The sequence below is a fragment of the Drosophila takahashii genome, chromosome 2R, assembly GCF_030179915.1.
Source record: "Drosophila takahashii strain IR98-3 E-12201 chromosome 2R, DtakHiC1v2, whole genome shotgun sequence".
In the NCBI taxonomy this organism is placed as follows: Eukaryota; Metazoa; Arthropoda; class Insecta; order Diptera; family Drosophilidae; genus Drosophila; species Drosophila takahashii.
Genome location: NC_091679.1, coordinates 35654268 through 35681301, shown reverse-complemented (window position 1 = coordinate 35681301; position 27034 = coordinate 35654268). Strand labels below are relative to the sequence as shown.

At 41.8% G+C, this 27034-nt stretch overlaps 5 protein-coding genes across 13 annotated transcripts; 2 read left to right on the top strand and 3 right to left on the bottom strand.

Annotated features, from left to right (window-relative positions):
- The first annotated feature begins 711 nt into the window (after positions 1-711).
- On the top strand, positions 712-3204 carry LOC108069834 (UDP-glycosyltransferase UGT5-like). The gene is made up of 4 exons (XM_044393046.2): positions 712-738; positions 1338-1593; positions 1647-2312; positions 2377-3204. The coding sequence occupies exons 1-4, from the start codon at positions 712-714 to the stop codon at positions 3045-3047; spliced, it is 1620 nt and encodes a 539-aa protein (XP_044248981.1). The 3' UTR covers positions 3048-3204.
- Positions 3205-3736: 532 nt separating this feature from the next.
- On the top strand, positions 3737-5931 carry LOC108069894 (UDP-glycosyltransferase family 49 member B1). Its single transcript, XM_044393216.1, has 4 exons — positions 3737-3820; positions 4122-4380; positions 4440-5105; positions 5169-5931. Exons 1-4 carry the CDS (start codon positions 3818-3820, stop codon positions 5840-5842), a joined length of 1602 nt encoding a protein of 533 aa, XP_044249151.1. The 5' UTR covers positions 3737-3817; the 3' UTR covers positions 5843-5931.
- Positions 5839-19106, bottom strand: LOC123002717 (uncharacterized protein DDB_G0280579). Its single transcript, XM_044393217.2, has 3 exons — positions 18912-19106; positions 6325-7560; positions 5839-6262 (listed from the first exon to the last, which is right to left on the bottom strand). Exons 1-3 carry the CDS (start codon positions 18916-18918, stop codon positions 6195-6197), a joined length of 1311 nt encoding a protein of 436 aa, XP_044249152.1. The 5' UTR covers positions 18919-19106; the 3' UTR covers positions 5839-6194.
- Positions 7906-16415, bottom strand: Gyg (glycogenin 1). Of its 7 annotated transcripts, XM_017160149.3 has the most exons (8): positions 15772-16415; positions 14443-14753; positions 13571-13860; positions 13322-13502; positions 13043-13117; positions 11356-11958; positions 10064-10265; positions 7906-8741 (listed from the first exon to the last, which is right to left on the bottom strand). In XM_017160149.3, the coding sequence occupies exons 1-8, from the start codon at positions 15785-15787 to the stop codon at positions 8278-8280; spliced, it is 2142 nt and encodes a 713-aa protein (XP_017015638.2). In that variant the 5' UTR covers positions 15788-16415; the 3' UTR covers positions 7906-8277. The 7 variants fall into 7 exon arrangements, with proteins under 7 accessions (XP_017015638.2, XP_044249147.1, XP_044249149.1 ...); XM_044393212.2 differs by lacking the exon at positions 13043-13117 and having other exon boundaries at positions 7907-8741; positions 15772-16403; XM_044393214.2 differs by lacking the exon at positions 11356-11958 and having other exon boundaries at positions 7910-8741; positions 15772-16384.
- A 1303-nt stretch (positions 19107-20409) lies between the features above and the next one.
- Positions 20410-26498, bottom strand: Lapsyn (Leucine-rich repeat activity-regulated protein at synapses). 3 transcript variants are annotated; one of them, XM_017160257.3, is made up of 7 exons: positions 26412-26498; positions 22313-22495; positions 21947-22090; positions 21676-21880; positions 21164-21349; positions 20926-21081; positions 20410-20853 (listed from the first exon to the last, which is right to left on the bottom strand). In XM_017160257.3, exons 2-7 carry the CDS (start codon positions 22490-22492, stop codon positions 20696-20698), a joined length of 1029 nt encoding a protein of 342 aa, XP_017015746.2. In that variant the 5' UTR covers positions 22493-22495; positions 26412-26498; the 3' UTR covers positions 20410-20695. The 3 variants fall into 3 exon arrangements, with proteins under 3 accessions (XP_017015746.2, XP_070069859.1, XP_070069858.1); XM_070213758.1 differs by having other exon boundaries at positions 26421-26478; XM_070213757.1 differs by lacking the exon at positions 26412-26498 and adding an exon at positions 26202-26354.
- Between the last annotated feature and the right edge of the window lie 536 nt (positions 26499-27034).

The window sequence follows — 27034 nt, the reverse complement described above, 5'->3', positions numbered from 1 at the left end:
CGTTTACCATATTTCTATTTATATTTCTTTTCACTTCATTTGACTACATTTTAAACTTTTATAGATTTCTTTCAATATCATAGTTTTTACTTTAGCATGCAAAACTAGTTCGCACTCCCAACAAATCGTGATTAAAATGCTAATCAAATCGGGCTTATACTACCTATATGACATACCATATCAACCTGACCAACACTCTTTTATTTTTTGTTTTTAATAATAAATCAATTATATTTTTCTTAAAAAATGTTTAATTTAACTAACTACATTAATTACTACATCGTACGACAGATAGGCAAATCGAACTAACAGTCCCGATTAGTAGTCATTTAAAGTCGCTGATGTATAAAAATCTTTTGAGCAAAAAAAAGGGGCTCGTCAGGTCGATATGGAACGATGCATATACAGATCGAACCACCTACATGCAGTAACGACCTATCAGTCCCCATTCGCAGTCGTTTAAAAGTCGTCGATTGATTCGCTTGTTTACAAAAAATCAACCGGAATTAAAATGGTTCGTGAGATGCGATAGAGCACCTATATAATTACCTATACGTGTCATCTAGATCTAGAGCTTTCTTCAAAGTGTGTTTTTAATCAAGAAATTGTAACAATAACGTCAGATCATCAACGTGATTGGTGCAAAAATCATTTAAGGAATAAACTAAAAAGTTAATTTAAAAATATAATTTATTTTATTTTCAAGGCGTAATGACCTTTAGAATTTTGTTGGATGCCGTAAAACACTCAATATCTTATAAAAGAAGAAGTAAGCATAGCCAAAACCAAGAATAATGAAAAAAAAATAGAAAAGCTGTCGTCGTAGTGAAAAGAGAAGAGATTTTTATCAGATGGGATTGGTTGTTATTTTTGGCTATTTTACATTTAAAAATAGATTATTTATAATTATGTTTCTTGCATAAATTTGACGCTTGATTGTGTTATGATTCTTCAGTCATTAGTGTTGGCCTAGTACTCGACCCGTGCGAACCACGGACAAATCAATATATTTAATTATTTAAAGGATTTAAGAAAAACGTCTTTTCTTGATTATTTCTAAGGAAGAAACCAATTTTGCAATTAAAATGGTTTGCACATCTTTTGTATATAAATGTTTAGAACCCAAAACTGCAGTAATTAAAGTTCAACAAATTTTGGACTATTCATCCCCTACATATTTTAAAGAGATGTAATCTGTAGATTGCCAAATCGAAATGTATTCCCAGTTTTGAGAAAATGATACCTCTAGTTAAGAACTAGTTGATAAGATTATGACATGGCATGACATAAATATAGTGAATGCCTTAATTATTGCAATTTGAATATTTATTTTGCAGTTTAAAAGTGGTGTGTACATCCTACTCTTGAGCCTGGTGGCACTTCAGCAACTGGACTTTGGATCTAGTTCCCGCATCCTGGCAGCCTTCTTCTTCCCCGGGAAAAGCCATTTCATGATGACCAATGCCATCATCAGGGAGCTGGTAAAGCAAGGACATGAAGTCACTTTCATCACACCTTTCACCTTGGCCAAGGAAAACCTCGGACCGAACTACAGGGAAATTGTGATCCCGCAATATGATTTCTGGCCAGAGAGTAAGTAAAGTTAAAATATGTAAATGTAAATGAACTAATTTCCCAACTTTTAGCCAAGGAGATAACGAACACCAACAGCGTGCTCGAGATGACCGATATATCGAGTTGGACCTTTATCCAGCTGGTCAATATGATGGGTATTCGTAGCACTGACTTTGCATTTGAACAGCCAGGAGTTCAGGAGTTAATCAATGAAAAGAATAAGGCTGGAAAGTACGATCTGCTGCTGGCACCGCAGTTCTACAACGAGGGAGCCCTCATCCTGGGACACCTCTATCAGATCCCCATCATAACCATGTCGACCCTGGGCTTTTCCAACTTCTTTAGCCAACTGGTTGGCATCGTTTCTCCGTGGTCCTATGTTCCCCATGGCTTTATGCCCTATACGGATCGCATGTCTCCGTGGGAGCGAATTGGAAATGTGGCCATCAGTGGTGCCGAGGATCTCATTAGGCAGTTCTCATATTATCCCCAGCAAAATGCCATTCTAGAAAAGCACTTCTCCCACTTGCTCGATAGAGTTCCCACCGTCAAAGAATTGGAGCGCAATATCTCAGTCATCCTGCTAAACAACTATGTGCCACTGATATCGCCCAGACCCATTTCCTTTAACATGATTCCAGTGGGCGGACTGCACATTCAACCTGCAAAGGATTTGCCTGTGAACCTGCAGAAATTCCTGGATGATGCTAGCCATGGAGTTATTTATTTCAGCTTGGGTTTGTAAAACCTAATAGTTTACAGTTTAAGAATAACAAATAACATTTAAACTCGACCTTCTAGGCTCCCAAGTTCGCAGTGCAGATATGCCACCCGAAAAACTGAAGATATTCCTGGACGTCTTTGGCAGTCTGAAACAGCGCGTTCTGTGGAAGTTCGAAAATGAATCTATTTCCAATCTGCCTGCCAATGTGAAGGTGCAGAGTTGGTTACCTCAGGCCGACATCCTGGCGCATCCCAATGTCAAGGTCTTCATTGCCCATGGTGGACTCTTTGGCACCCAGGAAGCAGTTTACCACGGAATACCAATTCTAGGAATGCCCGTCTACTGTGATCAGCATCTAAACATTAATCTGGGCGAAAGGGCAGGATATGCTTTGGGTCTGGACTACCGAAAACTAACTGCAGATGAGCTGCGGAAGTCACTGCTTGAGCTGATCGAAAATCCAAAGTATAGGATCAAAATAAAGCAGGCTTCAAAGGTATTCCGCGATAGGCCCCTTAAAGCTATGGATACTGCGATGTACTGGATCAACTATGTGATCGAGCACCGAGGAGCTCCTCATTTGGTGGCAGCTGGCGTGGAGATGCCCTGGTACCAGCTCTACTTGCTGGACATGGTGGGCTTAGCTCTGGCACTTATCCTCTTGCCAATTGTGGCTCTAATCCTTATCTGCCGCAGGAGCTCCTCCAAATCAACAGGGCCTCCGAGAAGAAAGACCAAGAAGAATTAGAACCAAAACTGTAATTTTATTTTGGTTAATTGTATAGTTAAAGTTTTCTGAGTACCAACAGCTTAGAAACAAATCTAATTTTTCTAATTAGTTAATATTATAGATAGATAAGTGTACACATATGGCATGTCATAATAAAAGTCGCAATCGATTGGCTTTCAAATCTATAAACTTTAATTTTGATCGACAAACTCTTATCAATGTTATACTTTTTTCGAATAACACCCATTTTCTCTCTCTGAAGGAAAATGTTGTTTTCATAGATTTTGGACATAGTGACCTCTATTAAAAAATGTTATTCTATTTTATAAAAAATACATCGATAAGCCTATCACCAATATAAATTCCGACCGGCTTTTGCGCTAAGTGCACTTACGCATAAATACATATTCCAAGAAAATACATTTTTCTTTAAATTAAGAACGACAAAATATTTTTTTCCTTCCTTTTAAAGATCTGCATCATTGAAATTGTATTTAAAAATTTGGCCTGATCATGGTTACATCAAATTTTGTGAACTTTAATAGAATACTCTGAAGAGACGTCTCCGCCTGGCACACCTCTCTCTTGACTTTTCGCACGAACCTCACGCAGATCTATACTTTCGCCAATCTCAAGGGGGCTCCAAACATACATATTTACTTATAGCGGCGATCTAACTACAGACCCGCACAAAACGATCTATCAGAACCCATTCGCAGTCGTTGGAGAGTCGTTCACCGAGTCGGTTGTTGATTGTTCCGAATCGTAGAACAACACGCGGAATCAAAATGGTTTGTTGACTTTTTGTAAATAAATTAATTAAATATCTGAAAGCTTTGAAAGCTTTTTGTTACTGACAGTGAAATTAAATTAGAGGTTAATAAACTGACCGAATAGCTTTAAACGTTTTTATAGGAAAATAAACTAAAGCTTCTTGTTATCACCTCGTATTATGTGATATGGTGATAGGTAAAAGTCAAGACCTCACATAAAGGGCTGGCTGATAAGATAATGAATACGTGAACATTAAAAATTATATTATACTCACAATCAGTAGCACATAGTGATAATAACTACATTATTATTTTACAGCAATTCAGAAGTGCTTTGCACATCCTCCTCTTGAGCCTGGTGGCTCTTCAGCAACTGGACTTGGGTGCCGGCTCCCGCATCCTGGCAGCCTTCTTTTTCCCCGGAAAAAGCCATTTCATGATGACCAATGCCATCATCAGGGAACTCGTAAAACAAGGCCATGAAGTCACTTTCATCACTCCGTTCTCCTTAGCCAAGGAAAAGCTTGGAGCGAACTACAAGGAAATTGTGATTCCGCAATACGATTTTTGGCCAGAAAGTAAGTAAAGTGGCCTAGTAAATGATCTAAATTAATTGATTAACATTTGTATTCCTCAGTTAAGGAGATGACCAAAAAAAACACCGTTTTGGAAATGACTGATTTGCCGAATCACGTATTCTTCAGGATGGTTAATGTGATGGGAGTGCACAGCACAGACTTTGCCTTCGAGCAGCCGGAAATTCAGGCAGTAATCAATGAAAAGAATAAGGTCGGCAAGTACGATCTTTTGCTGGCGGAGCAGTTCTTCAACGAGGGTGCCCTCATCCTGGGACACCTCTATCAGATCCCCATCATAACGGTTTCGACCTTTGGCAATGCCAACTACCTCAGCCAGTTGTTTGGAATAGTGTCTCCTTGGTCGTATGTCCCACATGCCTATATGCCATTCACAGATCGCATGTCATTTTTGGATCGAATTTCAAATGTTGCCATCAATGCCTTCGAGGATCTCAGCAGGGAGTTCTCTTACTACCCCGGTCAGGATGCCGTCTTAAGGAAACACTTCTCCAAACTGCTCGATAGAGTTCCGACCATAAAGGAACTAGAGCGAAACATCTCTGCTATCCTATTGAACACCTACATGCCACTGGCTTCGGCCAGACCCATGGCTTATAACATGATCCCTGTGGGTGGACTGCATATTCAGCCCCCGAAGGAATTGCCGGAGGACCTTCAGAAGTTCCTGGATGGAGCTACCCATGGAGCTATTTACTTCAGCTTGGGTGAGTGTGCTTTCTCTTGATAAGTCAATTTAAAACGTATGCCATAACACATTTCTCGCTTAGGCTCCCAAGTACGCAGTGCCGATCTCCCTTCCGAAAAGCTTAAGATATTCCTGGACGTCTTTGGCAGTCTGAAACAGCGTGTTCTTTGGAAGTTCGAGGATGAATCTCTGCCCAATCTGCCGGCCAATGTGAAGGTGCAGAGTTGGTTACCTCAGGCCGACATTCTGGCGCATCCCAATGTGAAGGTGTTCATCGCCCATGGTGGACTCTTCGGAACTCAGGAAGCGGTATACAATGGAGTACCAATTCTAGGAATGCCTGTCTATTGTGATCAGCATCAGAATATTAATCAAGGAAAGAATGCGGGATATGCTTTGGGCCTGGACTACCGGAGTGTTACGGAGGAAGAGTTGCGAGGACTGCTTCTTGAACTGATTGAGAATCCCAAGTACGCTAATAACATAAAGAAGGCTTCGAGGGTGTTCCGCGATCGACCCCTTGGAGCTATGGATACGGCGATGTACTGGATCAACTATGTGATCGAGCACCGAGGAGCTCCTCATCTGGTGGCAGCTGGCGTGGAACTGCCCTGGTACCAATTCTACCTCCTGGACATTGTGGGCCTGGCTCTGGCTATCATTCTCCTGCCAATTGTGGCCCTGATCCTCATTTGCCGCAGCAAATCCTCCAAATCGAAGAACACTCCAAGTAAGAAGAAGGCCAAGAAGAATTAGAACCAAAACTTGAGATTTATTTTTGTTAACAAAAGAGGATACATTTATGTTAGGTAGTTTCTTGTAATAAATTTTGGATAATTTCGTAATACATTTCTAGGGCACTAGACAGCTGGTAATTGATAACAAAGCTAACGAGTAGCGTGCAAAGACCGCCCGCAACTAACTGAACTGGATGCTGAAATAGGTCAGGAGAATTAGCTTGGGATCTTCGCAGGGCCTTTCTTCGGTGTCTTCGGGCCTTGAGCCTTATCTTAAGCTTGTTTGTGTATGTGTATGTGCCTTGTGTTGTTGTGTGAGTGTCGCGAGTGTGTGTGCTTGGGTGTGTTTCAGTGTGGGTGTGCGGCGATCTCTACTGGCTAATGACCATGGACTTCTTTACCTTCTTCTCCTTCCTCTCATGGGTGATGGTCACTTCCTCTGCGGAAAGATTGAAAAAGGGTTGGAAAATGGTTAGGGGGTTAGTTATTGGATGTGCTCACCCTCGAACTTGGTGGGCAGCTGCTTGATCGTCTCGATGGTCTTGACGTTCTTCTCGCCGGGCTCGATGATCTCCTCCTCGTACTCCTCGATGATCTCCTCCTCGTCCGTGTCATCGGGATTGGCCTTGTTGGTGGGCACGGGATCGAACACGGTCTTCACGGCCTTCTTCACAATGCCCTCGGCCGTCACGGTGGTGTAGTGGTACTCGGTGCCTCCCTCGATCTTGATGGTCTCCACGGTGGTCACATCGCCTGGGTTCTCGGAGGGCACGATCTTCTTGGTGCCCGACTCGGACTTGAGCTTCTTGGTGGTGGTCACGTTCTTGTGCTTCTCGGCGTCCTTCAGGGTCTTCTTGTACTGGCGGATCTCCTCCTCGGTGAGCTCCACCTCCTCCTCCTCGTAGACGGTCTTCGAGGTGGTGATGGTCTTGCCGGACTCCAGTTCCGTGGAGTAGGTGTACTCCACTCCGCCGGGCACTCGCTTCGAGGCCACCGAAGTGGTGTCGTTCTGGAAGAAGTCAGCGGGTGGTGGTGGAGCCGACGACTTGGGCTTCTTCTTCTGCTTCTTGTCGCTGGTCGCAGACGAGGTGGTAGTGATGGCCTTGACATTCTGCTCCTGCAGCGAGTTCTTGCGCACGGTGCGATTGTTCTCGGTGATCTCGATGTTCTGCGTCACCGATACCCGGCGCTCCGAGGTGGTGGTCGAGTTGGTCTGCTGATCCTGGTAGTTCTGCACCACGTTCTTCTGCTGCTTCTGGACGATGCGGCGGGAGGACTCGGTGGAATCGGTGGAGTCCACCGACGACTTCCTGGTCACGTTCTTCTTGTTCTTGTTCAACCTGGCGGCCGTGTTCTCATCCACCTCCGTGGGAACCGAGTCGTAGAAGGTCTTGGTGCGCATGCTCCGAGTTCCATCGTCGTTGACGGTGGTGGTCACCTCCTCGTAGCCACCCTCGATGGCCCGGGTCAGCATGGTGGTGCGCTCATCAATGCGGATCTCCTTGCCCAGACGCTTCTGGACGAGCTTCTTGTTCTGCTGCTCCTTCTTCAGATCCTCCTCGCTGACGGGCTTCGGGTCCCAGAAGGTTCGCACCTGGGTCTTCACGGTTCCATTCGGCTGGGGGGTGGTGGTGATCACCTCGTAGCCACCCTCGATCAGCTTGTACGTGGTGCTGGCTCCTGTGGCCTTGTCGAACTCCACCTTACCATCTTCGATGTCCGCGGAGGTCAGTAGCTCTGTGGTGTGTGTGGATGTGTGTATATGTAGTATATATATATGGTATATAAGGTGGTATCAAAGCGTCCCAAGCTCTCGACAGAGTGTGTGTTTTTGCATCTAGGGTTATCCAAAGCACTTGCGGCTTAAGTCTAGTATTAGCTTTCGCTTATCCTAAGCTAAATCTACGATATTGTATGGGTTTCCTCAGTAAGGCAGCCTGGCATTGGGGTAAGTCTAAGGGCTCTTAGACGAGTTCAATAAAGTCTTAGATATCCGATTCGTATTTAAGTATTAAGCCGTTATAATTCAATGTTGACTACCTAATTTAAGCATTAATTTTAGAAGACTCAAAGCAATTAAACTCACTTTACTTTAAATAACTTCGTAGACACTTATAAATCAATCGTTGCTTTAGCGAAAAAGTCGCATATTAAAATTGACTAAGGTTAAGTTATATTCGATTTAATTAAGTAACACTCCTAATTGACCTGATAAACTTTAAGGACTTCGTCTAAGAGCCGCTCAGTAAGCAATTTTTCCGGCATTCATCGTTGCATACGCTTTTTACTTTCTCGGATCTGTCAATTGAATCAATCGCCGGGTTAGACGTGCACGGGTTGGGGTTCGGTATCCAGATGGGGTTCCAGTGGCAGCCGCCGGTAGTACAGCGACCTGCAGCTGCCACACGCCAGGTGTGGCAGGCAGCTGTAGTGCATCAGCAGGTTCAGTAATTGCTATTTGAACTTGCGGGCGGACTTCTGTTTGTTGTTCTTGGAGACGTTGCTGCTGCTGCTGCTGTTGCTATTTTCGCTTCCTGTTGTCTGAATCGTGATGTGCTGCGGTTGCGGTTGTGGTTTCGGTTTCGCTTTCGATTCGGGCTTGGGTTCCGTTTCCGGTTGTGGAAGCGGCTTCTGTGGACTCTGTTTCAAGGTGGCTGAAGATGAAGCTGAGGCTGGGGAAGCTGAAGCGTTTGCCGTTTGCACTTTGTTAGTTGCGGCTTGCGGGCGGTTAGAGGGGCGTGGCTGGTCAAGACCGTCTCCATTCGCACTGCCCGAATCATTAGGAGCCGGCTTCGCTTTCACCGCCTCCGAAGGTAACGATTTCTCGGGCGGATGCAGCAGTTTGCTGGCGGTTTCATTTAGCAATTGAGCATAGCTCAGTGGGTTAGCGGGGTCACTATCGTTATCGTTATCATTATCTGCAAATGTGGTTAGGGGTAACGAGACAGTAGTTTTAATTCGATTCAGCTACATCGTCTGGGATGCTGGTGGATGCTGGTGATGACTGAGATGCGGTGGGTGATACAGTGCTGTCGCTTATGGCTACGTGATGGTTCTAAGACCTCAGACTTCCCATGGCTAAGATGGCTTAAAAGTACACAACTGAAAAGGCGACAAACAAGGTAGAAGAGAACTTAAGGCTAAAATAAAAATGCATATTTAAAAACAGTATTTCTTAAATTGAAAATTTGTTTGTGTTGTTCGGGGTTTCTTTGTTCTTGTTGTTCTCGAATAAATATTACGACAATATTTGCAAAAGGTAAATTATAACATAAATGGTATATACGTAGATATGTAGATAGAAAAGTTAGGCTGCCAAAACACTTGAAACAAACATTTGACGCTCAGCTCGGATTCGATCCGAGGAGTGGGCGCCAAAAAGGGGGCGGGGCTGTCACACACACACACGCTCACTCTCACACACAGACACAATACACAATAGCCACAAAATGTTGGCTACAATTTCATTTTTGATTTTTACTTTATTTTAAATTGTTTTCGTTTATCTTTTCTAGAGTTTATACAATAACTCTTTGTTTGGTTTTTATTCATAGGAAAAACATATGTACATATGTGGGTGGGAAAACGGGGGGAGGGAATGGACTTTATGCCACATTGAATTCCGATGCAGATGAGCTAAAAAGTCATCGCCATACTCGTAAATCGGTAAACACACGAGAGGGTGAAAGTACAAAATTTTCAATTAAAATACAATGAAGTGTAAAAGTTTGTGGCCGGGGCCAAGTGTTTTTTGTTTCGTGTTTTTGGGAGAAGGAGGGGTTTTTGGGGCACGAGATTGGGGCAACTGTGCCAAGTGTGTCGCCCACACACCACATCACGTATGTCGAGCGCAGCAGCAGCAGTGCAAAAAGTTTAATTTGAAAACTTAATTAAAATTTCTGTGCGTTCTCCTTCTTGCTTTCAGAAGGAGACGTGTGAGAAGAGGGGGAGGCAAATAAAAATTGCATTTATGACACTCTGAAGAATTCGTTTCGACAACATTTTTTGTGCCGAACCTTAAATTTCAATTAGGCCGTGGGCTCCTTGACATTGGCAACAGTTCGCCTGCCTCCCAAAAGGGGAGGGGATTTGGGATTTGGTCTGTGTGTGCGTGTTTCTTTTAGGGGGCGGGGGAATTGAGTGTGTGCGTGTACAAGAAAAAATGGCAACAAAACGACGAATAACGAACGATTTGCATTTGTTTGTTTGTTTAGTTTCGTGCTTTGTATCTATGAGCTACCAGTTTCTTCCGACTCCTTGTCGCTCTTCTTCTCCAGCGTCTGCGAGATCTTCTTCCAGATGTTCTCGAAGGAATCGGCCCCGGAGTAGTCGATCTGTCCGGACTCCCAGCACTGGCGACGCATCTGGTTCTCGTAGTCCTCCTGCTCGGGAGTACGCTGCTCACCGATGCGAAGCTGTGACAGAGCACCAGCCAGACCCGCCTGAAATAATGTTAATTAAACTGATTAAGACGCTATTCAATTAGCACGGAAAACGGGGGAAAGACTAGGGATTTTGTGTATTAAATAGGGCATTTCATGCACTACGAATTAAACATTTATTAGCACGCAGTGCGCAGACGAACAACGGTTGACAACATTGAGATGTTAGTTACGGTGCACGGGGCGTATGATTAATATGACAGCAGAGTGCTGCCCGAGGCATAAATCAAGTATACGACGCGTTGCACTCCGGCTGCTTACGTTTGCAACTCGTGCTCCTGCAACTCTGTGGCAGATTACTATGTGTAAGTTGGAATGGAGAGCGGTGGGTGGCTGAAGCGGGTGAGCACATGCAACACGAGGATGAAGTGCCTGCTTTTGCTGCTGAGTTTCAGAGTTTCGAGATGATGACGATGATGTTGATAATGCTGGCCTGATAGGGAGCGAGCTCTCCATTTTCCATTTACATTTATGCTTGACCAGGTGCCAGGCCAACTAATAATAAATCAACAAATGCCCTTATCCAGGCCACGAACACAACGTTGAACCATGAACCGAGTACCAAGGACCATGAACAATGAACGATGACGAAGGACAATGACGATGACAATTCGTATGCAAAACAGTGACTAGACGAAAACCAGGGCATTACAATATCACTATCACTTGCACTAGCACTTGTACACTTGCACACCACTATCCGATGCTGGTTGGGTTGGTTGGGAGTCGGGATTTCTACACAGAAAAAATATCATTTCGGTTTTGATACTGGCAGATTGCAATTTTAGTTTTCTTTTTACTAGATTTTTTATAATTTAAAATATTAAATATTGGTAATGCTATTGGATAAACGGTTTTAATAATGATTATTTTTAAAATTTTCAGGAAGTTTTATTTTCAAATTAATAAAATTTTAAATTTCATTTAAATTGATTTGAGAGGAAAGTCTGAAAATATTTCCTAAAATTTCGACGAAAATTTTAATACGTATTAATATCTAAAGGAAACCTTTTATGATTTAAAAAAAAACAAATCGAATCAAATTTTTTCTGTGTAGTTTCCAGGCCGGATTCAGATTGATTGCCTTTACCTCAGGCGGCGATGTGGCTGCAACTTCATGTTCTTGTTGGTGGTTTGTCGCAATTTCTACTGTCTGACTATGCACGGAATGATGAGGCGTGGGCGTAGGCGTGGGCGTGGCAGAGGGCGTGGCAGTGTCTGAGGAGGCGTGTTCAGGTGGTTGTGAATGGTTTAGCTCATTGCTATTCACATCTACGGGAGAAAAGTCTTCGGCATTGGCAGTGGCATTGTGGGTTTGGATTTGGATTTGGGCTTGGGGTGGAGGAGTCGTTGGCGGAGGTGGGTGGCATGCATCGTCATGATGCCATTCAGTGGCATATTCATTTGCATTCGCATTCGCATTTTCATTCTCAGTCGCATCCGCATTCCCATTGTCCTGGCTGTGATTCTGGCTGGGATTGTGGTGCTGTTGCTGCTGCTGCTGCTGCTGCTCCCGCTCCTGCTGCTCCTTCTCCAGATTCTCATAGTAATCTGCCCAAGGATCGCGGAACTGGCGGACATGCAACAGTTGGTGGTGCAGCTTCTGCTGCTGGTAGTACTCATGCTGCTGCCGCTGATGCTGCTCATCCGCCGCGAATTCGCTTTGCGAGTGCATTAGGTTTAGGCAAAGGCACTGAGACGATGTTAGATTTATTAAGAGTTATGTGCACGACAAATGCGATTCGGCAGTCCATGTATTATTTATGTGCAAAATATAATTTACAGAATGCGCAACAGGGGAGAGCAAAAGTTGGAAAATAAAGAGTAAATGAGAAGTAAATCAATTTGATAAAATACAAAACCAAACGGACAAAGGGAGGAAAAGGGGAAGGTACAAAAAAAGCTAATTAAGAAAATGTCAAGCCGATTTGATCTTAAATCGTTTACCAATTAAAATATTTCATTTAATTTTAAAATTTATAAAGAGAATTATACGTTTTAGATAAGATCATTTCGGCCCTCATTTCTTAATGTGTTACAAAAAAAGGAGATCCCCCGAATGTGTGCTAGTGTGTGTGTGTGTGTTTGTGTTATGGGATATATCTAATGATTCAGTTAAATTTTCTGGCATCACCCCCAACCGACCATCTTGATTTGAATCATTTCCATCTATCGATGGCGTAAACCGAAACATTTCTCTGGCTCTCGGCCAAAATTGATGCAAATTAGAAAAAAACAGAAAGAAAGTGAACACTAAGACAATCACTACACACACACACACACACATGAGACACACACAGTTGGACGAATATTACAAAAAATACAAAAGAAATAAATTAAAAGAGAACCCAATTGAGATTCGGTCCGTACGTCAGTCTATGGGGCCAAAAAAATAGAGGAAGAAAATATACAACGAAAAAAGAATGGGTTACTCTGGGGCGTGGCTGCTAATCGAGGAAAAATCAACAGAAAAATTGCAGACCGAAACAAAAACCTAATGAAAACGAAGTAAAAGTAGGGGCATTTAAAGTGAATAGATAGAAAAAAGAGGCGAGAAATGAAGCGATAACGAGGTCAGCTATTGGCAAGAAATAAATGGCGAATAGATCGAAACTGAGTTTGTTTGCTTGGGTTATTTACTCGGTGGCGCACGAAATGATGGATAAATAAATAAATAAATATTTGCGTTATAATTAAGATATTTACACGGGAGTGGGGGTGCTCAAGGTCTGTACAGATCTGGTGCGAAATGGATCGGCAATTGAAGATCTGCTTACCTCTGGACTTGACCTGGACCCTTGGGCCATTGCTCCCTCGGGTCGATCACTAGCACTAGCATTTCCTGGCGTTTGCTTGCGATTAGCGGGTTAAGAAACGAGGCAGGGGTTTTTTTTGGGGGCAAAAACATTGGGTTAGACAATAAAATTCTTAGGTTAGCTTTAGTATGGCGTTCAAAAACAGGAGACATAAGTGTTCAGTCTGATTTTTTCGGGGGCAAATAGGCTGCAAAACGTCAAGGGGTCAAGAGTCTCGAGTATATTACTAATAGCACTTACCATTTCGGTGGACAGGGACTGGATCACATTGTCGACGAAGATGTTCCACCACAACTGAATCAGATCCTGGGCATGGGCATAGTCTGACGAAACGTTGGCAACCCTGGTCTCCGAGTTGAACTGAATCAGCCAGGGCTTCAGCTTGCCGGCGAAATGCAAAATCTTAATCTTATCTCTGAACCTGCAAGTCAAATGTTGGGTATTACAAAACTATTTACCATTTACGCCCCATAGAGATAGCGAACTTACTGTTTGAAGGCGGGCAGATAGCAGTACGAGGCATAGGCCGTCACATTGTAAACGAATGGCAAATGCTTCTTGATGTCCGCCGTCGCCCAATCGGCAAAGAACTGGTTCAGCAGGCCCTGGTCACCGCCATCGAAGCTGCCGTTCTTCACGGCGAACTTTGTGATCTGGCCGAAGGTGTCCACGCTGGGTTTGAACACGAACACGCCGGAGTTGAAGCAATCCGGCCAGCTGACATCCGGAGAAGCCGACAGTTCCTCGCGCTCGAACAGCTCGTCGCAGTTTTGCAAGACCTACGATTAAGAAAATAGATTATTCGATTAGATATGTTTAAGATGCTTAAGGTATACTTCATTATTTAATGGATACAAATGGGAATACAAATTTATATAAATACTGGCTTTTATGAAATGAAGTGCATTAAAATGACAGACCATTATAAGTAAACTATTGTGCTAAAGATTTATTCATTTAAGGGTAAAATATTCCAAGTAAATATTTATATTTATTTATTAAATAAAAAATTGGATACCAATTGCAGCTTTAAACTCTTCTTTTATAAGAAAAATGTTTATAAAAAATATTTAAAAAAATATACTAGTTAAAGTTGTTAAACCATATAATGGATTTTCAGATAACTCATCAAATTAATTTTAGTTTCTAATTATTTTCTCCCATAGATATTAACTGTTTTATTTACTTTTTTGAATAATTGTTTTTATATCGATTTTAAGAATGTACTTAGATCAAACGGAAGATGTTTACAAAAAACTATATGAGTTCCGATCAGATCAATGGTGTGATAAAATAAATATTTGCAGAAGATCAAAGAGGCCCACATGATGTAGGAACATCTAATTTAATAATAGTCTTACCAGTGTATCCGCATCCAGGAAGACGCACTTCTCGAACTGAACGAGGCGCCAGCAGTGGAGCTTTGTGAAGGTCACGCCCAGTTCGGGGCGGGCGAGCAGGGCCAAATTGGCGGCGTCCTGTGAGTCCAGCACATTGACCTCCTGCACCACGTTGTACACCTCCTTCAGTCTGTCGCGCATCGCCTGCGAAACGGTGGGCGTGACCAGTACGGCCAGCTGGTGGGCGGTTTTGGCCCTTTTCAGGGAGTGGGCCAGAACCAAGGCACCCAGTGAGTACGTGTCATTTGTCGTCAGCGTCACCCAAGCGAACTCTATTCGGGACAAGAGAAAGAGAGAGAGGAGGAGGATGCAAATTAAACACTATTGATATCTCGCAGATGCAAAAGTCAGAGATACGAATTGGGTTACAATACAACAAGATACTGTTGCACATTGCACGTTTCACTGCAGCAGCTGGCTGGGAATTCGTTTTTGTATTTATTAGTTTCGGATTCAGCAAAAAACGTTATGGATTATAAATAAACAAGCGATTGTTCGGGTTCCCCGTTCGAAATAGAACAGAGATATATGTATGTACAAGTGGTGTGTGCAGATCTCCGACTGCGTCAGCGGCGCCCACATGCATCCCAATTTCATTTGCTTTGTTAGCGTGGATAAAATTGCAAAACAGAAAAAAACGAGAATATTTTAGAGAATAAAGAATTGGCAGAATCGAGCAGAGCATATTTCAGGCGCGTCCAAACGAGCAATTAGAATTTTGCGTAGTTGGCATTTAGTTGGGCAAAAGCTATAGATAATTATTCATGGCGCTGGCATATCCTATATGCGTACATGTTTATGGGGCGATTATGAGCTTTATTTTTTCGATGCATATTTCTTACTCGATGGGGGAGATTAGTTTTTTCTGGATTAGGTTGGAATCTGTATGGTACACAATTTACAAGAAGACTCCCCGTTCTTGGTAGTATTTAGAAATTGTTAAACCATGCGATCTTGCTGTTTTGAAAATTCAAAAATCATTAGAGTTAAAATAGAGAAAACATACGATTATTTTTTATTTCCAATTTTGATTATTGACAAGTAAATGGAATTTAAAACATTATTACTCGGGTATTAATACTACAAATCGATAGAAAGTAGATAAGATATATATACCAGGGTGTGCATATATATGATATTCTTTGTACATTTCGTTGAGCTAACTTTAGTCGGGTTAAGTTTCTGATTAGAGTTCTGTATACATGGGTTTTTGGTTTGGTTTTAGAGAAGCGAACTGAAAAGGAACTGTGAAGCGTAGGATACAACAAGTAGATGGATTACAACAACTACCTTCTCGACTACGCATTCAGATACGGATGCGGATACGGATGTGGACACATTTACGGATGCGGATGCGCATACTGATGATAACTGCCGCACAGCGAGCTAATCAGCGGCATTCAAATGCATTCGCTAGGCTGATCTTGATCTTGATCCCGATTTGGATTGAGATCAGGACGATCTTCATCCTCCGCCGGATTCTTTAGTGTTTGTGTGTGTGTGTGAGTGTGTGCGGGTGCTTTCTTTTCTATTTGCGGGTGTGTGTTTGCGTGTGCTTGTGAAATGATTCGTTGAGCCTAAAATAAAAATGAAATCATTTACTTTCGGCGAAACTAGAATGGATCTTAATAACTTCTGACTTACCGGATGTGTGCAAAAATGACAAAAAATTTCACAAAACAATAAAACTTATGGGGGAGAACGATCAAAAAAAGAATTCTCGGCAGCGTCATAAATTTGGCGATTTAAACAAAATAAAATAAACAACACTTGGTCTAAATATAAACATTCAACAACTGTTGAAATTGTCAAAACGAATGCGTCGCGACATTTTCCTTAAACATATGCTTAAAAATAGGTAAATTAGCAATTTATGTGACAGCTAATTGTGGGAAAATTCCTCAGGTTTTTCGGCAGTGTAGAAAAAGAGAAGTACAAAACCAAGTTGCTCTCTTCGCCAGGAAAGCTCTCTCTTAGTTAGTCTCTTCTTTGAGCAGAGTTTGCGCCTTCATCCCCCGCTTTTATCAATTGCGTATAGCGGGAGCACAATAAAGCTGATAAAGCGCCCTGCCAAAGCAAGTACACAAAAAGGTCGGGGAGTCATGGGATGGGTCGAGTTTTGGGTCTGGGTCAAGTGACTGAACAAATGCCCGTTGGAGCGTGATGAGGCCCAGATCAGATTAACGCCAGACACCGCCATGAATGGGGTCACCAATTAGATGAATGGAGGAGCCGAGACCTTGAGGGAGACATACGAATATGTACAGCCATCCCGGTCCCTCCCAGAAAACCCGTTTGTCAGGGTCCCCATTAAAGCAGCGCGATAATTTGCAGCCGGCGCATAAGAAATAAGGTACAGTCGATCCTGGTTAAACGGAAACTAAATTCTAGCATCGATGTAAAGATAGTTTTCGGAAGATTAAAATAGATTTTCAAGGTATTCCAAAAAAATTTATTTTATTTATTTATTTATTTTTTTATTTATTTATTTTTTTATTTATTTATTTATTTATTTATTTATTTATTTATTTATTTATTTATTTATTTATTTATTTATTTATTTATTTATTTATTTATTTATTTATTTATTTATTGCCAGGTTAAAAGGAAATAATAAATTGCCTATAACCTTGGGGTTTAATAGTAGCTACATATAGCTGCTGTGGCCTTAAGCTACGCTTGTACTCCAAAAAAAAAAAAAAAATTAATTTTTGAATTTTTGCCAAATTTGGTAATTGAAATAAAAATCTAAAAGATTATCATGCGAAAAGATCTTTAAAACCGAACATTATTGTGATCTTACAAATTAAAGGCTCTATTAAAGTGCATTTGCTTAAAGTGGCCGGAAGTTATATCTTATGAAAGTTTGGGCTACCCATGTTGGACTGTACGATGGAAATGCATAATGGGATATGCCAAAGGGAAGGGTCTTGACAAGGAGATCGGGGAACGTCGGCGACACCAACGCACAAATTGGCGAGTGCAAGGCGCGGAACAAGTTCTGCGGGAAACCTCAGCGGGCAGTGTGTATCTTGTAGATTCCGATTCTGTATCCTAAAGAGCAGGCCACTAAAAATAGCCCCGCCGATGTGAAGTGAAATGAAATGAGATTGTGTCTGCTGGTAGGCGATGCATTGGATCGGCATTGGTACAGGCAACGCAGCAATTTTAGAAATTGAATCACCATGGATGTGTATGGATGGGTGACCGAAATGCGATGCGAGATGCTGGAAATCCCTGCGGGCTGAGAGAAAAATTCAAGGCAGCTGCCGTAGGTTGATGATTAATGCGGGCATAAATCCGTGCAGATTTAATGGATTTTCCACGGAAAGAGAAAATGATGAGAGATCCCATATTTTTGGTGGGCGATGCGACACAAAAGAATGTTCTCGGGCGTGGAAAACTTTTCGAAAAGCAGAAAATAGTATTATTTTCGAGCACACAAAACTTGTTAGCGCCTGTCGCCAGCCATAATTCCGAACCATACGTATATAGGCGGGACTTAAAAATAGACGCACATCTATGGGGTATACTACACATATAGAATATTATATATGGAGCGTGGAGGTAGAGAGGTGCTTCAAACATGATCGCCGGACGTCAGCGAACGCGTGTGAAAATGCCAAGGCGAAGTGCATCCCTTAATGGGCCCGCTAATCTCAATGGGCTGCAGATGCGGAAATCGCATCGTTGATAAGGCACTGGGGATGATAACGCCGCTAATGGCGCTACGTGGGATTTACTGGGTCACCGGATTGCGACAGGTACAAAGCGCAAAAGCGATGTAATGCAATCACAACAAATCGGGGAGCTCTCAGCATAACTTTAAGCTCTCGCTCTCTACGATTCTCTCCTTGAAGGTTATGTGAGCTTCACGTTATCAGCGATTTTGTGCACAAACTTTTCATAAACAAACAAATGTGCCAGGCAGCCAGAGGTTCCCAATGCAATGGTCGTATTTTTTAAATGTTTTCCTATACGCTCTAAGGTTTTTTCAAGAGAGGGAGAGACAGAGAGGGGCGAATCGGGGGGTGGTGATGAGGCAGGGGCTAGCAGCGCTAGTGAAGGTCAGTAAAGGTCGTAGACAAACATTGTCGCGCGCTCTATGCTCGATTTATAAATACATATATTATACTTAGTAGTGCCGATTATCGCTATGATTTGATTCGGTTTCTGATTTTGATTTCTCGACTTTGCATAACTCCTCCCAGGAGAAGCGAGTGTTATGAAATGGGAGGGATGGCGATTTTTTGGTTGATTAGCAGGAAACAAACGCCAAAAGGAGCTTTAACTTAGGGCAGGCTTTTCTTCCGATTTTCAGTTTCCAGCCTTTAGCCATGCATACACACACACACTCTCTTCTTGCTTTGCTTTTCTTTTACGATTTTTCTTTCTTTTATTGCTTTGGTTTCGTTGCGGGCCCAACTTACTGCTCATTTTGTTAGGATTTTATGGGTTAACTCTGTGTTTTATTGGGGGTAAACTCAATTTTTCGGGCACTCGCGAGACTTTTCCGGCGGGCGGCAGGCGGTGGGAGGTGGGTGGCTGAGCTTTCACACTAAATTCGAGAACGAGAGCGGCGTTTACGATGCGCCTTCCACGAGCGATGACGAGAATCTGAAGCGGCTGTTCGCCTGCCGTGGGCAATAAATGCCTAAATGCCAATGCAGAGACACGGGCAGCGCAGTCGACGCTGCGGTCGGCGTCTTTGGCCACCGCAAAAAAGCCGGTGGGAGATTTATTGTACCCGCTACTTTTAAGAAAAGAAGGGGTATATTGTATTCGTGAAATGAGGAGAATTTAATACAAATTTAATTATTTTAACAGCGAATAAAAACAGCTGAGAAGAGAGAACAACTGAACTGAACAACTCAACAAAAATTAACCGCTAAAGATATTATCAAGTGTGCAAAAAAAGGTGAATTTATAATTACCTAGTAAGATTATAATTATATCCATAAGAAACATGAAATATTATTTTAAACTAAATATTATTCAATTCAAAAATCGAAATTTAAAAGAAAAAATGTGTTATACCAATCTTTACTCAATCCCTTGAAGTAGACCACATAATTTGAGCAGTGAGTAATGGGTATTTCATAGTCGAGAACGAGAGATATTACACCATATCGTTCTTTCTGGTTTCATATATAGATGCGAATGTGTATGTGAGCAGGAAGGCGCCAAAGAAAAAGTAAAGTATTTTGCATTCCGCTTACTTATATTTCATTTCTATTTCTGCTTCTTCTCGCCGGCTAATGCTGGACCGGCTATAAACGTAAGAGAGAGCAGAGAGAGAGAGAACGATAAAGAAATAAGAAAGTCACACCGAAAGAAAACGTGATTGGTGGTGGATCTCTTATCAAAGAGCGATTGACAATTAAGAGCGAGTACTAAGAGAATGACTAAGGGACGATAAAATCCAAAACATTTCCAGAGAAAATGTAAAGCGTCCTCCACTTTTAACATTTTTGTGGACGACGTTTTTTAGTTTTGTTGTTCTCCAACAATTCTCCAAAACTGGAAAAAAATGGATGCTTTTAGGCTGAAAAAAAATTGTTGTTGGAGCAATTCTCCAAATTTGGAGAAATGAAAAATTTGGCGGAAGTCTGGTCACTCTGAAATGCAAATTTAAGTTTGAAAATGAGGAAGAAGAAGAAAATTGTGAGATCTGGCATCCTTGGTAAATACGGGTAAATTCAAGAATAAGAACAAGAAGAATAAGAGACCCAAAGCGTGCAGCAAGTGCAAGTGCAAGTGATCAATCTAAATAACTTAAGGTTTTAGATTTACCCTCTTAAAATGAATTTCTATATAGCTTAGCGGATGAGGATTAAAAAAGATCATATTATAATATTAAACTAGAAGTTGGTCTAGAATATCACTATAGAGTCATTATTAAAATGAGCACACATTAAAACAAATATGTTTCCCCTTTTTAAATTGTACTTTTATTGTCATTCGTTATAAAAAGTCGGTTGTAGACTTATTAAATCTATGTTACTTATAGAACCAAGTAAATAAGCGGTGGCATTTGAGCAAGGCATTTTCTCTTTGATTGCGTTGTTTTTTAGTTTTTGGTGATTTTTGGTAAATGATTCAATGCATTTCGCTAGGTAGAAGGTTGTCCTAAGGCTAAACTAATGCGTTAATGGTAGGTAATAAATAACTGGCCACTAAAACTAACTAAGCGTCTAAGTAACTAACTACAGTGCTATTTTCGGGCAGTATCACAGTGCAGAGGCTCGTCCTCTGGCTGACGGTTGTTGATGGCGTTTTTGGGCGAGATCACAAACGGTTTTCGCCTCTGGGCATTTCGCATTCGTCGCTGGCTGCGTTTTCTCCGGCAGTGTATCACGCAGAAAATTACAACTGTGTGAATGGATATAAATAAGAATATTTTAAGTAAAAATCATGTTCGTACTAAATTCAGTTAGAACTCACTTAAAAGCACAATGCAAACGCCGCCAAAGCAGCCTGCGCCAAAGAGCCAAAAGCTGCGCGTTTCGGCCAACTCCACAGTCGTCTGGCAACTGGCGAATGTCGCCGAGTGGATCGTCCGATTGTAGGGCAGTGGACATTCGCGGATGTCGAGCGCCTCTGAAAATGGAATTGCAAGTTGGTCATGTGCCAAAATTAGCAGCTGCTCCGGATGCATCGCCTCTCCATCGCCATCACTTACCCATGCAAACGGGCACGAACCTCGGACTGGCGCCGAGCATCATCAGATGATTGGTGACCTGCTGGCAGCCACACTTGCTGAGCTGCGACTTGGTCAGATCGATGACCTGCAGGTGACACAGGTACGCCAGGCTGTCGATCTTGAAGTTCTGCAGAGGATTCATCGAGGCATTCAGTTGCCAGAGTTCTGGTTTGTAAGGTAAAAAACAATATTATTAAATTTATAAAAATTGCATTTAAAAACCCCTGTTATTTAAAAAATATTTTTTGGAATCATATATTAGGAATCTCGATTTTGAAAAACATAAGCTATTTTTAAATATAGTTTACACAACTGACTGTTCTGAATTAACATTGTACAAGAAATGTTAAAATTTTCCAAGATCTATTTATTCCAGTACTCCTAATATTTTGATTTTAGTGATTTTATTTTCATTTTAATAGTCCTAATCTTTTGATTTTAGTTGTGACATAAATCGAGCAACTATAACATTTAAATGTATGTAAACCTACTTGGCAGTATCCCCAGATCGGGCAGCTCCTGCAGTTCGCATCCTGCAATGTTCAGGTACTCCAGTGGCGCCCGAACAGGCTTTTCCAGCCCCTGGAGGTTCAGGGATGTCAGCTCGTTGCTGTCTATGTAAAGATTTCTCAGTCGCGGCAGCTGAAACAACTCCAGCGGAATCGTTGTAAGTCCATTATTCGAAAGATCGATTTCCTGGGAATGTCGATTAGGGAAATTAATTAAAGAGGCAGTCGCTGATTAATTGGATGTCGTTGTTACCTGGAGCGAGGTGAGTGGCTCAAAGGTTCCCACCTCCACCGATAAGATCATGTTATCATAGAGCATCAGAAACTTAATGTCTGTGTACTTCTGAAACGAGCCACTTTTCAGCTTCCTGATGCGATTGTGCGATAGATCCAGAACCTGCAAAAATTGCCAGCGAATTGTCAGATCATTAAATGGCAGTTGAGAGTTATGAATGGGTAGGGTTCCCATCCACTACGATATGTACATTTGTAGCTATATGTAATGGATAAATTTATGTTTGTGGGCAACTTCTTTATTCTTTAATTAAGCTCAATTGAGGCTAACTGTGGCGAGGGTCCGATGACGACGAGATCGCCTGACCCCGCGTTCGTTACTCACCTCCACCGAGGTCTTGAGGTTCTGGGGCACCTCCTTGAGGTCCAAGTCGTAGCATCGGATCCGCAGCAGCTTCTCGATACGGCCGTAGGTGCACTTGCGCTCATCCTGCAGGATAAATCCGGCGGAACGCAGACTCTGGAGGCACACGATGAATGTCAGCAGCTGCCAATGCAGTTCCATGCTCTGTCGAATTGAATGAAAGATCAATTTTGGCGCCAACTTGTTTATTTTCTTGATTAGAACTAGAACAATAAATTAAAGCGAATAATAGCTCAGGGGCGCGTCAAAGCGTTTATTTTCGAATTAACAATTTACAAGATCATTGCCGATCGCTGGGGGTCTGGGTCTGGGTTGGTTTTTTAGGGGTAAATGTGAATGTGTGGGATTTGTAAATGACCAAAACTGAAAGCATTCAATCAAGCGAATCTCCCGCACCTTGCAAATGGAATTAACCCATGGCAATACAGATACAAAGCTCAAATTCGAAGCCTAGGTCAGCTGTTGGCCTGCGTATGAGCGATGCTCATATTACGTATACGTAACACACAATCAGTGTCATTCCGCCTGCATTCATGCACATCAACAAAAGATGATTCCGCATTCGCAGTGGCGGCGTCGGCGGAAACAGTTGCAGCCCTATAATAATAATAAAAGCAACTAGCCCGAAAATAACTGACTCACTGCCTTATGGATAGATCCATTTTGGGAGAGTCTTGACAGCAAGTGCTCGATGTCTGTTTCCTTGTACAATATCTTATCGTTTTTGTGTGTATAGCTTTTAATTCAACATCAAACAGCAAGAGGGGTAGCTATAAATCATATAAATATTCCATTAGAGCGCTTTTACGGCTCTTTGCAATGTGTCAGATTCACAAAACACTTTCCTCAATTTGCCAAAAAAATTAAAAAATATCATGAGAAACAATAATCGATTATGGGGCAGAAATAGGAATGCTTCAACGTGATTTATACCTCCGCATAAGTACATATATCTTGACATGATCTGGGCATGTAAGCCCACTGGGAATGCACATTTGGGAAATCGGAATGGAAATCCAAATGGCCAGAATCCATTGTTAATGTCTCTGTCACGCCCCATTGAAGGGCAATTAGAAAATTGCACGTTTCCCAACTTTGTATCAGCTGCCTTTGCGTGATTTTGCTTTGTGAAAAATGTGAAAATGGAAGCCGAACCTCATGAGTAATATCTTGAGTATTGTAATTTTGCATTTGTGACATTCGCGCTAATTGCTGTCGCAGCTGAAGTTTTTATTTTGCCCACACCACACTGAATTTCTCGCGAAATCAATTGTCTGTCAGCGAAAAAACCAGCGAGTTCTATTTACCCGATTCTTAAACGCTTGCCAAAGAATGATGAACGACAACCTAGATATCCATCCATATTGGCAAATCACTTTGAGCCCGTCCAAGTGGCGCAATTAAGACGTATTGAGCCCCCTGTTTGGCCTTTTACAGAGGCAACAAAAGAGTGTTAATCAATTATAAAGTTAGTAACAATTCGTTGGTCATAGTAGCAGCAAGAGCTCGGCGAAATAAAGATGATTCATGGTCCCCATTTAGCCGCCATGATTCCCCCCATTTATTAATCTTTTTGTTATTTTCCTGCTAGCTGAAGTGTCTTGGCCTTTGACCAAAAAATGTTGCGCTCCACTTGAGAGGCATATGCTGTCCAAAATAAAATAGAAACTAAAAACAAAGACAGTCCTGTCCATAAGTTTGCTCCACCAGAACCAGGCGCACACTTTCGCCACCCAGTGTTCGCTACCTCTGTCATTAGAGCTGCCTGTCGAATCAGCGAAAAAACGAAGCAGAAAAATATCAAAAGAAATATTGAAGCTATTTCCACACTTTTTGGGTCTGACAGCAACCGCAACAATGGCTATAAATATATTTCATATATTTAAATTAAAATTAAGCAGAAAAGCCCAAAACAGCGACCAGAGCGGGACGGCAATATAAACAGTGGCGACCGACTGCAAACTTTTGGATTTGAAGAGATTTCACCTCTTTCCCTTCCCTAAAATCACATTTTCCTTCAAATAGGGGGCTCTGAATTCAAAGAAATTGGCCATAAAAAGGGCTAATGCCAGGCATGGAATGGAATATCCACTCGGCTTTCGGATATAAAAGCGATCCAAGTCCCGCGCCGCAAATCAAATGAAGAATCAGCCTTAGCCTTTAGACATTGTTCTATTAGAGGTGGATTGGTAGGGGTCAGAATTTATGTTTTCCACTTTGGCCGCATTTGTTCGAATATTTATTTATATATTAGGCTCAATCAGGCGGCAGACCAGACAAACAATGGGAAAATGGGAAATGCGAATGGGGTGGCAGAAATGGGTTACGGATCGGAATCGTCCAAGGCGATGTGATACTCCCACCTCTACGGATCCGAACTGTCGACCAACGCATTGCAGCCTGCCCGATATGATAAATATGACGACGAGGGATTATTTATCTGTTCGCCGGGCCAAGCGATTATTGGGATAACAAAACGCAACATGAAATCGAAAATCCCCCCAAAAAAAATGAGTGGCATAAAAAAGCTCGAAATTAGTATCAAATATTTTAATAACATTCTAAACATTTGTGAATGGATTTATGTGCTCTTGTGATAGTTCCTGTCACACATTGTGGGCGTCTCAGAAAATGCATATATTATCGGGTATACCGTGGCTGGTCAACATATATCTTTCGGCTAGGACCCCCTCCCTCGCCGCCCCTCAACAGGTGGGTGCGCTGGAGGGCCCCAAGATTTATTTACATTTCTCGCTAGTACGATAAAGATTTATTTGTTTGGACTTTTCTCTGATGCTGTGATGAAACATCGCTTGGGACAACTTGTTCTATTGTGTTGTCATATCTTGGTTACCTTCTTACTTCCTTCAGAAATGCCATTGGGTAACATTCATATTTTCTTGAAAACTTCAGGTTATCAGAGTACGTCAAGTGCTCTTATCGGGTTTGTCCCCCTTTCCGCTGATAGGCTCTTTCAAAATTATAAAAGCGATGCGAAGAACAAAAAAAATTAATTGAAACCGCAATAACAACGGCCTCGTAAAGAATGGTGTAGCTTAAAAAAAGCGTTCCTCATTTATTTCAATTAAACACAATCAAGAAATCATTTCCCCAGAGAATGAAAAGAGGGAAAAACAAAAGAATCCAATCCAGCTACAGTTACTACTCAACAATATCGGAATGCCAGTTGATATTGTTGTATAATGTTTATTTATGCTACAACCTAGAATATCTAAGAAAGACTTTTGTAAATAACCAACTTTCAACAGATATATAACATTTCAATCCCATATTTTGTATAGCTTTACTTTGTTGAGTTCGCTTCTCCCGTGAGGCTTTCGTTTCGTTTACTAGAACTCACGCTGTAAAGATTAGTCGACCCCTTGATAAGCAGGTGTTCCCTACGTGTTTAACGAGAGTTAATTACTGAATAAACACTCTTTCTTTTTTCACCCTAAAACGTTTCTTTCTCAGATATACATAGCAAGTATATAGTACAATTTTTATGTTACCTGGAAGATATGTATGGTATACACAGAAAGCCTCCAATTGTCGTTGTGCTGCCTCCCCTAATTGAAATCAATTTAACTTGGATTCTATCGCATTATGCTGTTGTAGAGACTCTTTTGGATGTGAACACTTTCATATATGCAACTTGACAAAAGCCCGAGACTGGGGCACATTTCAATGCTAAGTTTCCTGATTAGAAAATTTAATACAGATTATACAGCAGTTGTGCAATATAGTCGTAGTATTATGGGGTTCTACAGCTGATGATAACCCGCCAGACCCCGTACTACGAGCGGAAAACAAAAAACCAACTCCGAAACACATTTTTCAATCAGCTTACCACTTGGGAAATTCAAGTGTTCAGGTATAATCCCATTTAAAGTTTGAAGAGATAATCCTTGTGAAATGGCAGGATCTTTATTTCACTACACACACTTCACTTATTCCTTTATTTCCTTCTTTTTGTATAAAATGCTCCTGATATTTTATTTTTAAATGCGCTTTTGTATTTATTTCTTTAAAATATTTTGTTATTGTCGGGAATAAAAACTAAATTTACGCCGGAAAACTTTTAGTGCGACCGTTACGGAGCGAACGTTGGCCGGAACCGTTCAATTCAACCGCAGACATAGAATTGAAATCGGTTCAGTTTTGGGCCTTTCGGACTCCGACGATCCGATCGCCCGAGCACTCACACCGAAAAACTCTGATAAAGCGGACGCTCACTCACAGATGACACTGCTGCACTGTGGAAATTCGAAGGGAAAATTCGGGAGAGAGAGAGTAAGAATGGCGCTCTCTTGGCTCGATGATAACAGCAATGGAAACTGATACACTCTGCCTCTAGAAATTGATCTGTTTTGGGGATTTTGACAGCTCAAATGTGGATATTTCTGATTTAGACGGCCACTCATTCAATTAGCAAACAAATGATAATCGAAATCGATCCGGGGGAAGGGGATTTCCTAATGAAGCATCCACGGCAGCTGGAAATACAAGTGTACATGCGTATGAATGGTATCTCAACAAACTAAGCGATGAATGATACCATGATACCCAGAAATGAGAGCTTAACCCCTGTCGTAAAAGTGGGGAGACGACTTAATTCCCTTCTTATCAGCAGGTCCGAAACCCTGACATATAGAGATCTCTTCATGTGTGGACATGAGCCCT